A 10,422-nucleotide genomic window follows, 5' to 3' on the forward strand; every position below is an offset into this window, starting at 1 on the left:
GCCCGACAATCTAGCCAGCTTTCTACCCACCTTATAGTGCATTCATCCAGCCCATACTTCCTTAACTTGCTGACAAGAATGCTGTGGGAGACCGTGTCAAAAGCTTTGCTAAAGTCAAGAAACAATACATCCACTGCTTTCCCTTCATCCACAGAACCAGTAATCTCATCATAAAAGGCGATTAGATTAGTCAGGCATGACCTTCCCTTGGTGAATCCATGCTGACTGTTCCTGATCACTTTCCTCTCCTCTAAGTGCTTCAGGATTGATTCTTTGAAGGACCTGCTCCATGATTTTTCCAGGGACTGAGGTGAGGCTGACTGGCCTGTAGTTCCCAGGATCCTCCTTCTTCCCTTTTTAAAGATGGGCACTACATTAGCCTTTTTCCAGTCATCCGGGACTTCCCCCGTTCGCCACGAGTTTTCAAAGATAATGGCCAAGGGCTCTGCAATCACAGCCGCCAATTCCTTCAGCACTCTCGGATGCAATTCGTCCGGCCCCATGGACTTGTGCACGTCCAGCTTTTCTAAATAGTCCCTAACCACCTCTATCTCTACAGAGGGCTGGCCATCTCTTCCCCATTTTGTGATGCCCAGCACAGCAGTCTGGAGCTGACCTTGTTAGTGAAAACAGAGGCAAAAAAAGCATTGAGTACATTAGCTTTTTCCACATCCTCTGTCACTAGGTTGCCTCCCTCATTCAGTAAGGGGCCCACACTTTCCTTGGCTTTCTTCTTGTTGCCAACATACCTGAAGAAACCCTTCTTGTTACTCTTGACATCTCTTGCTAGCTGCAGCTCCAGGTGCGATTTGGCCCTCCTGATATCTTTCCTACATGCCCGAGCAATATTTTTATACTCTTCCCTGGTCATATGTCCAACCTTCCACTTCTTGTAAGCTTCTTTTTATGTTTAAGATCCGCTAGGATTTCACCATTAAGCCAAGCTGGTCGCCTGCCATATTTACTATTCTTTTCGACTCATCGGGATGGTTTGTCCCTGTAACCTCAACAGGGATTCCTTGAAATACAGCCAGCTCTCCTGGACTCCCTTCCCCTTCATGTTAGTCCCCCAGGGGATCCTGGCCATCTGTTCCCTGAGGGAGTCAAAGTCTGCTTTCCTGAAGTCCAGGGTCCGTATCCTGCTGCTTACCTTTCTTCCCTGCATCAGGATCCTGAACTCAACCAACTCATGGTCACTGCCTCCCAGATTCCCATCCACTTTTGCTTCCCCACTAATTCTACCCGGTTTGTGAGCAGCAGGTCAAGAAAGCGCCCCCCCTAGTTGGCTCCCCTAGCACTTGCACCAGGAAATTGTCCCCTACGCTTTCCAAAAACTTCCTGGATTGTCTATGCACCGCTGTATTGTTCTCCCAGCAGATATCAGGAAAATTAAAGTCACCCATGAGAATCAGGGCATGCGATCTAGTAGCTTCCGTGAGTTGCCGGAAGAAAGCCTCATCCACCTCATCCCCCTGGTCCGGTGGTCTATAGCAGACTCCCACCACTACATCACTCTTGTTGCACACACTTCTAAACTTAATCCAGAGACACTCAGGTTTTTCCACAGTTTCGTACCGGAGCTCTGAGCAGTCATACTGCTCCCTTACATACAGTGCTACTCCCCCACCTTTTCTGCCCTGCCTGTCCTTCCTGAACAGTTTATAACCATCCATGACTGTACTCCAGTCATGTGAGTTATCCCACCAAGTCTCTGTTATCCAATCACGTCATAGTTCCTTGACATCACCAGGACCTCCAGTTCTCCCTGCTTGTTTCCAAGGCTTTGTGCATTTGTATATAAGCACTTGAGATAACCTTGTTGATCGCCCCTCATCCCAGTATGAGGCAGGAGCCCTCCCCTCACAGACATTCCTGCCTGTGCTTCCTCCCGGTATCCCGCTTTCCCACTTAATCTCAGGGCTTTGGTCTCCTTCCCCCGGTGAACCTAGTTTAAAGCCCTCCTCACTAGGTTAGCCAGCCTGCTGGCAAAGATGCTCTTCCCTCTCTTCGTAAGATGGGAGCCCGTCTCTGCCCAGCACTCCTCCTTCATGGAAACACCATCCCATGGTCAAAGAATCCAAAGCCTTCTCTCCGACACCACCTGCGTAGCCATTCGTTGACTTCCACGATTCGATGGTCCCTGCCCCGTCCTTTTCCTTCCACGGGGAGGATGGACGAGAACACCACTTGCGCCTCCAACTCCTTTATCCTTCTTCCCAGAGCCACGTAGTCCGCAGTGATCCGCTCAAGGTCATTCTTGGCAGTATCATTGGTGCCCACGTGGAGAAGCAGGAAGGGGTAGCGATCCGAGGGCTTGATGAGTCTCGGCAGTCTCTCCGTCACATCGCGAATCTTAGCCCCTGGCAAGCAGCAGACTTCTCGGTTTTCCCGGTCAGGGCGGCAGATAGATGACTCAGTCCCCCGGAGGAGAGAGTCCCCGACCACCACCACCCGCCTTCTCCTCTTGGGAGTGGTGGTCGTGGAACCCCCAACCTCAGGACATCGCATCTCATGCCTTCCAACCAGCGGAGTCTCCTTCTGCTTTCTCCCCCCAGACATATCATCTGGTCCACTCTCCGCAATGGTACCTGTGGAGAGAACATGAAAGCGGTTAGTTACCTGTGTCTGTGTTACTGGAACCCGGACATTCCGCTTACCTCTTCTGGAGGTCACATGTTGCCAAGCTTCTTCACTGGCCCTCTTGGCTCCTCTGTGCAACCTGCTCTATATCTTTAGAGCTTTTCTACCCATACATGGAGCCTTTCAACTCAGGGGTGACCTCTGCTATGGCCCAGGGCTCATAGTTCTCCTCCTCCTCGCAGCCCTGGCCACAGATCTCTGCTCTGCTGGGTCAGAGCAGTCACCTTCCCTGCACCTTACACCACAGTGTCTTGGACCCCTCGGCCATGTAGGGAAGCCACCTGTACCTCTGTTGTCACTGCTGGGAGTCCCCCGCAGCTCCAATTCGCCCTAACCCTGACCCCAACCCTCCCCGACCACTGAATTTCCTGCAATTAAAATAGTTAAAAATACAAAGAAACTTAAAAATACAAAACAATATTTGTTGAAATTGTACAAATAAAATCAAATTCTGCCAAGCCTGTATACAGCCAGTGTCTGCTCTCTTAGCACTGAGCACAGCAGCAAATATCAGCTCTGTTGTACCCACATCATCTCACTAAACCCTCCCAATGCTCCAGCGAGGTCTGTGCCAGAAAGAAAAGTACAATCTTGTGTGTAGCATGGAGGAAAGCCTCAAGTGGAATGAAGGATGCTCCAGTGTTTGAAGAGCTCACCGTGGACTTGGCAGATGTTGCTTCAATTCCCTCCTTTGTCAAACAACTTCTGTGACTGTCAGGCCAAATTTCCAAAGGCCGGTAGGTACCTAAAATGTGGATTGATGCCTGAGCAGGTGTGGTACCTAACGCCCACTAAGACTTTCTCTGTATCTTTAGGTGCCCAACCCGCTCTTTAAAACTGTCCCTCTGTGCATCAGGTCCCCATCTGGAAAGCAGGGATAATAGCATCTCACAGGGGTGGTGGGAGGATAGATACATTCACTACAGTGAGGTGCCCAGATACCATGGTGATGGGGGCCAGATAGGGAGCTAGGATAGCAGTGACCTGGCAGGTCGTTTCTTTGTCCAAATTCAGTCATTTTGCTTTGGGTGGGACTTTAAGAGAGATCATTGCCCAGTTCCCCTTGGATTCCCATGGAATCAGTTATCTAACAGACTTATGTTTCTTCCAAAACCTTGAGCTGAAAGGAGTAGGAAGGAAAAGGTTGATTTACCTCTAAGGCGAGTCTATTAGCAGCTGGAGTCTCTGTTGTCACCTCCTCACTTAGCATATCAGGGACCAGGATCCAGGTTATTCAGTCCATCTTCTCTCCCCACCTCATTGACGTACTTCCATGTTCCCAGTAAATAGAATGTCATATCCCAGAACAGCTACTGAGGTGCCATTGTCTTGTCAAGTAACGTGCCCTGTGCCTTCATACCCTCCGCCAAGTGGGAAAGTCTTTTCTGATTCATTATATATCCTTCTGTGGGAAGGTGCAGTCTCCCAAGGCACATCTGTTCTGGGGAACGTAACAAGCGAGGAAAAGTTTGTCTAAAAATAAACCAAACACTGTGTCAGTAGAATCAAACTTCTAATCTCAAAGGGAAAGTCCTGGAGAGGGAAGAAACTTCTAATGCTAAAACAAATCTCTCTCTTTATTGGCGAATGCTACGCTGACTGTCAAGAAATAACGCATTAACCCTAGAAATAAAATTTACACCTGAGATTTTCAGAGCCACTTAAGTGATTTAGACACTGAGTTCCCATCCAGTTCCCTTAGAAAGTTTTTAAAATCTCAGCAGAACATTAGCTGATCTTTCATTTTCTGCAATAAAACCTCCCTGTTGCCCTTCATTGCAAGCACAAGCGTGTAACCCAGTCCCCATCCAATAAGCTCATTCAATCTGTTTGGGTAACACTTTAAAAAGAGTCTAAGTGATTTAGGAGCCTACGCCCCATTTTCCAAAGTGTTTAGTTATGAAGGCTTACCAGCCTAAATCTCACTGAAAGCAATGGGATTTAGGCTCCTATGTCACTTTGAAGTTTGCTGAAGATTTTTTTAAAATGTTACCCTTATCTCAATGGCATTTCTAAAACGAGACGTGCTGGCTGCTGCTCAAATAAAATGCAGCTGCAACAAGGTGTTTTATACATTTAGGTTGAGATTTTCAAAGGCTGGTAACGTATACAATAAACACCCATCTCCCACGGAATTGCTATGAGAGTTTGGCACCTAACTACATTAGGCTTCTTCAAAAAGCCCAGACCATGGAAGCATGGAGGTTAGAGACCCGGATTATAAAATGCAAATAGTTTGTTCCCAAAACCCTGACAAGTTTCAGGGTTACGTGATCTTCAGTGCCACAGCAGTGTACAAATTAGATAATCTTGTACCAGAACTGTAGGCCTCTAATTGGTCTGTTGGAATGTTTGATAAGCAACTGAACAGTACAGATTCCGTCCTATAGAAGACAGTGTTATATGTTGACACTAGCTGTCAAGGTTTCCTTCCCACTCTGAACTCTAGGGTACAGATCATAGAATCATAGAATAACAGAGTTGGAAGGAACCTCTGGAGGCCATCTAGTCCAACCCCCTGCCCAGAGCAGGACCAATCCCTACTAAATCATCCCAGCCAGGGCTTGTCAAGCCTGACCTTAAAAACTTCTAAGGAAGGGGATTCCACCACCTCCCTAGGTAACGCATTCCAGTGTTTCACCACCCTCCTAGTGAAAAGTTTTCCTAATATCCAACCTAAACCTCCCCCACTGCAACTTGAGACCATTACTCCTTGTCCTGTCATCTGGAATCACTGAGAATAGTCTAGATCCATCCTCTTTGGATCCACCTTTCAGGTAGTTAAAAGCAGCTATCAAATCCCCCCTCATTCTTCTCTTCCGTAGACTAAACAATCCCAGTTCCCTCAGCTCTCCTCATAACTCATGTGTTCGAAAACCTCCTAAGCTTACTTTTACCAGCTTAGGTTAAAACTTCCCCAGGTACAAACTATTTTACCCCTTGCCCTTGGACTTCCACTGCCTCCACCAAACATTTATCTGGGTTTATTTTTATTAGGAAAACATCGTTTGCAAAGTCTTTCCCCCCAAATCCTCCCAACCCTTGCACCCCACTTCCTGGGGAAGATTTGGTAAAAATCCTCACCAATTTGCATAGGTGACCACAGACCCAAACCTTGGATCTTAGAACAATGAAAAAAGCATTCAGTTCTGAAAAGAAGCATTTTAATAGAAGAAACAGTAAAAAGAATCACCTCTGTAAAATCAGGATGGTAAATACCTTACAGGGTAATTTGATTCAAAACATAGAGAATCCCTCTAGGCAAAACCTTAAGTGACAAAAAAGACACACAGACAGGAATATCCATTCAATTCAGCACAGCTATTTTCTCAGCCATTTAAAGAAATCATAAACTATCACAAAGCTAGCTAGATTACTTACTAAATTCTAAGACTCCATTCCTGTCCTGTCCCCGCAAAAGCATCACACAGACAGACCCAGACCCTTTGTTTTTCTCCCTCCTCCCAGCTTTTGAAAGTATCTTGTCTCCTCATTGGTCATTTTGGTCAGTGCCAGCGACGTTACCTTTAGCTTCTTAACCCTTTCCAGGTGAAAGGATTTTTCCTCTGGCCAGGAGAGATTTTAAAGGTGATTACCCTTCCCTTTATATTATGACACTAGCCAATTCATGGTCCGATCTGAGTACAGTCAATATAATCATTTCAGTTATGTGTATTGCAATATATTCTGCAACTTGACTACAAAACTGTGCTTCTTGTCCTGAAGGAAAGGTTTGTTCCAGCCTTTACAGAAGAATACAAGTATAACACTTATTTCTGAAAGCAAAACAAACTAGCAGATTGTTATTCCCAGTCCTCTCCTAGCATAATTTGCTCCCTAACCATGTCTAAGGTCTCAGTCCAATGTATCACCAGTGTGAATAATTGTGCGTCCACAAAGCTTTGTTGTTCATAATGCCCAAATGTGGAACATTTGTGGCTCACATCATTGTATTTTGGAAAAAGAGGTTTCTTTTTTTGTTTTGTTTTTTAAATAATCTCCGGCAAAACTTGCAGACAGCGAGGAAATCCCATTGCCTAACACTTTGAAGGATACATGTCTAAACGGAAAATTGGCTCTAACACAGGGATGGACCAGAATCTTCACACACTGTGGCTTAAATTTTTAATTCCCAGATTATTGACTCTTAATGACTTAAGCAATATTTCTTAACTGAAGTCATGGATTTAACAATTACTGACTATTTGCCATTCCATATGAACAGCTGCCATCTAGAGATCATTAGAAAGGATGCATAAAACATGTGTCACATTAACCTTGACTTTCCCTAATGCCCATTTTCTAGTATAGCCACCCCTTTCCCAGCCTTCACCCTCTGCTATCCCTAGTATCCATGATACAGCAGAGCTGCCCCTTTCCCATCCCTCACTCTCTGTTGCCTGCAGTGCCCCTTTGCCCAGGGTATATTCTGCTTGTGCAGCTGGCACTGAAGCCGATACCACCATTTTCTCGCTTCCATTTTTAGCGAGCTAGCTAGAGTACAGCTAGAGTGGCTATGTCTACAGAAGTTGCCATTCACCACCCCCCCACCCCCGGCTGCAGCGTAGATGCAGCGCAAGTGTCTAAACTGTGAATTAGTCACTCTGGCCTCTCTTTCCATCAGTCGGCTGCTTTTAACTTGGTAGATTAGAACAGATTATCAGCATTCCATTGTAGTGCAGAAACAAACTAGGGAAATACAGGCTAGATGGAGGTACTGTAAGGTGGGTGCATAACTGGTTGGAAAACCTTTCCCAGAGAGTAATCATCAAGGGAGTACCCCCAGATCTCTTTCCACAGTACTTCTTCCTAGGCAGTCATTTCCCATTTTGCATGTGTGCAAATGATTGTTCCTTCCTAAGTGGAGTACTTTGCATTTGTCTTTATTGAATTTCATCCTATTTACTTCAGACCATTTCTCCAGGTCGTCCAGATCATTTTAATCCTATCCTCCAAAGCACTTGCAGCCCCTCCAGCTTGGTATTGTCCACAAACTTTATAAGTGTACTCTCTATGCCATTATCTAAATCATTGATGAAGATATTGAACAGAACGGGACCCAGAACCGATCCTTGTGGGACCCCACCCGTTATCCCCTTTCCAGCATGACTGTGGACCACTGATAACTACTCTCTGAGAATGGTTTTCCAACCAGTTATGCACCCACCTTATAGTATCTCCATCTAGGTTTCAGAGTAGCAGCCGTGTTAGTCTGTATTCACAAAAGAAAAGGAGTACTTGTGGCACCTTGGAGACTAACAAATTTATTTGAGCATAAGCTTTTGTGAGCTACAGCTCACTTCCATCTAGGTTGTATTTCCCTAGTTTGTTTATGAAAAGGTCATGTGAAATGATACCAAAAGCCTTACTAAAGTTAAAATATACCACATCTACCACTTCCCCCCATCCACAAGGCTCATTACCCTCTCAACAAAAGCTATCAGGTTGGTTTGACATGATTTGTACTTGACAAATCCATGCTGACTGTTACTTATCACCTCATTATCTTCTAGGTGTTTGCAAATTGGTTGCTTAATTATTTGCTCCATTATGTTTCTGGGTACTGAAGTTAAGCTGACTGGTCTGCAATTCCCCAGTTGTCCTTACTTCCCTTTTTATAGATGGGCACTATATGGGCATCCTGTGTTCTGTGGCAGAGGTTAGAGGGTTTCCTTTTGCTTTTCTACTCTTTTTGAAGGAATCCTGGGGATGAAATACACTATAAGAAACACAATTTAATTATACAATTTCCTAACATTAGCATTCCATGGTGATGTTTCAACTGCATATTTGTATAATGAAGGAATCATGTATTTTGATGTGTGTGTGTGTTTATATAAGTCTCTCACCGTACAAGGAATGGATGCTCAGCATTCCAAGTGAGGCCATTATCCCTGCACCCTCTCACTGAGCACAATCGCCCCTTATTGTCTGAACTTAGAGCAGCCACAAGTTCCAATCTCCCACCAGCTCGGTAGTACTCATCTGTGGTATCTTACATAGACCTCTTAAAACCTGTGACCCCATTTTTTAAGGACCTATCTGTCTCCACTTTCTCCTATGGCTGTGACTCTGTAAGAGTATGACAGGAAGCCTAATGAGCTAATGGAAACACGACCTTGGACTAGAGCAGGCTTCAGTTCAGGCACTAAACCAGCCTATGGTATGTCTATTTATTTTAACCTATGGAAATTGATGGGTTAGTGTCGTCCAAACATGAATTTACTGCTAGCTTTCCTCAGAGCCTCCTTGACCTCTTTGTTTCTCAGGCTGTAGATGAGGGGATTGAGCAGGGGAGTCAGGATAGTGTAGATGACAGAGACAACTTTCTTGAAGTCTCTCAGTGTGTTGGTTGTTGGGAAACATATAGGCAAACAGTAGAGTTCCATAATACATGGTCACCACAATGAGGTGGGAGGAGCAGGTGGAAAATGCCTTTTGCCTCCCGGTGGTGGAAGGGATTCTCAGGATGGTCACAATGATGCAGATGTAGGACATCAAGGTAATTAGGAATGGGACCAGTAAGAAAATCAAGCTGAGTGTGAAAGCCAACATTTCCATCAGGTGAGGATCATTACAGGAGAGATTTATCAGGGGGATAGGATCACAAAAGAAATGGTCAATAACATTGGGGCCACAGAAAGATAACTGGGATATCGGCAATATTATTATGCCAGTACATAGGAAGCCACCTGTCCAAGAGCCACCTATAAACTGGAGGCAAGACCTGCCACTCATATGGGCTGCATAGTGCATTGGATTGCATATTGCTAAATACCGATCATATGACATTACCGATAAGAGAAGGCATTCTGTAACAACTAGAGAAGAAAAGAAATAATACTGTGTGAGACACCCACTATATGAAATAGTTTTGTTCCCACTCAAGAGACCATCCAGCATGCTGGGCAGGATGGTTGAAGTGTAGCAGGTCTCCAGGCAGGACAAGTTCCCAAGGAAGAAGTACATGGGGTTGTGAAGGTGGCGATAAACCAGAATAAGCACCACAATGAGGATGTTCCCAGCCATGGTTGTAATGTAGATCACTAGAAACAGCAGGAAAAGAAGGATTTGCAGTTCAGGGAGAGTGCCGAATCCCAGGAGGATGAATTCTGCTATGGACGTTTGATTTCCCTGTTCTGGATTCATCATAGGTTGTGTCTACGGGAAAGAAATTCACTCTGGGATATAAATGAAGAACATTCACTCAGTAAAACATTAGCATTGTTTTCATTGTCCCCCAGCTGGCTATTGAACAATAGCTAAGTAGAGAGTGGAGGCTAGGGGATGGGAAATGGGGAAAAAAACATCTCACTTGACCCCTGGGATAGATTTCACATCTGATCAGACTGCAGGTTAAACAAAACGTGAATCTCTCTGGAAACCTGTGTAGTAACTGGACAGATCACACCAAGCACCTAAGTACTGTGGTGATGGGTCTCATGTACAACCATACAGAAACACAGATAGATATTGGTTCAAACAGTCATACATTTCACTTCCTGGTCTATCAAAGCAGAACAGTGTCCTTTGACAGGCTGGAGTTCCACTGCTGAAACGGGTCAGGATTTTATATTTTAGGGGAAGCCACAACAAAGAAACAAACCAAGCAAATAAGGCTCGGAACTGCAGTGGCTGGGCGGCCAACTCCAGGTGAATTGCAGTGGAAATGGACAGTCTAACGCTATTAGCGCCCTTTGAAAGTTTTTATCCTAAACAGGCAAATACCTGTCGTTTCCTAGGACAATATTTCATTGTCCTGCAGTGGGACACTCTACACGG

General features: G+C 45.2%; 1 protein-coding gene across 1 annotated transcript; it reads right to left on the reverse strand.

Annotated features, from left to right (window-relative positions):
* Positions 1 to 8,840: 8,840 nt before the first annotated feature.
* On the reverse strand, positions 8,841 to 9,792 carry LOC119567672 (olfactory receptor 6B1-like). The gene is given in 2 exon segments (XM_037914461.2): positions 8,841 to 9,002; positions 9,004 to 9,792. Coding segments are annotated over 2 exon segments (951 nt in total).
* Positions 9,793 to 10,422: the final 630 nt, after the last annotated feature.

Source organism: Chelonia mydas, chromosome 14 (assembly GCF_015237465.2).
Source record: "Chelonia mydas isolate rCheMyd1 chromosome 14, rCheMyd1.pri.v2, whole genome shotgun sequence".
In the NCBI taxonomy this organism is placed as follows: Eukaryota; Metazoa; Chordata; order Testudines; family Cheloniidae; genus Chelonia; species Chelonia mydas.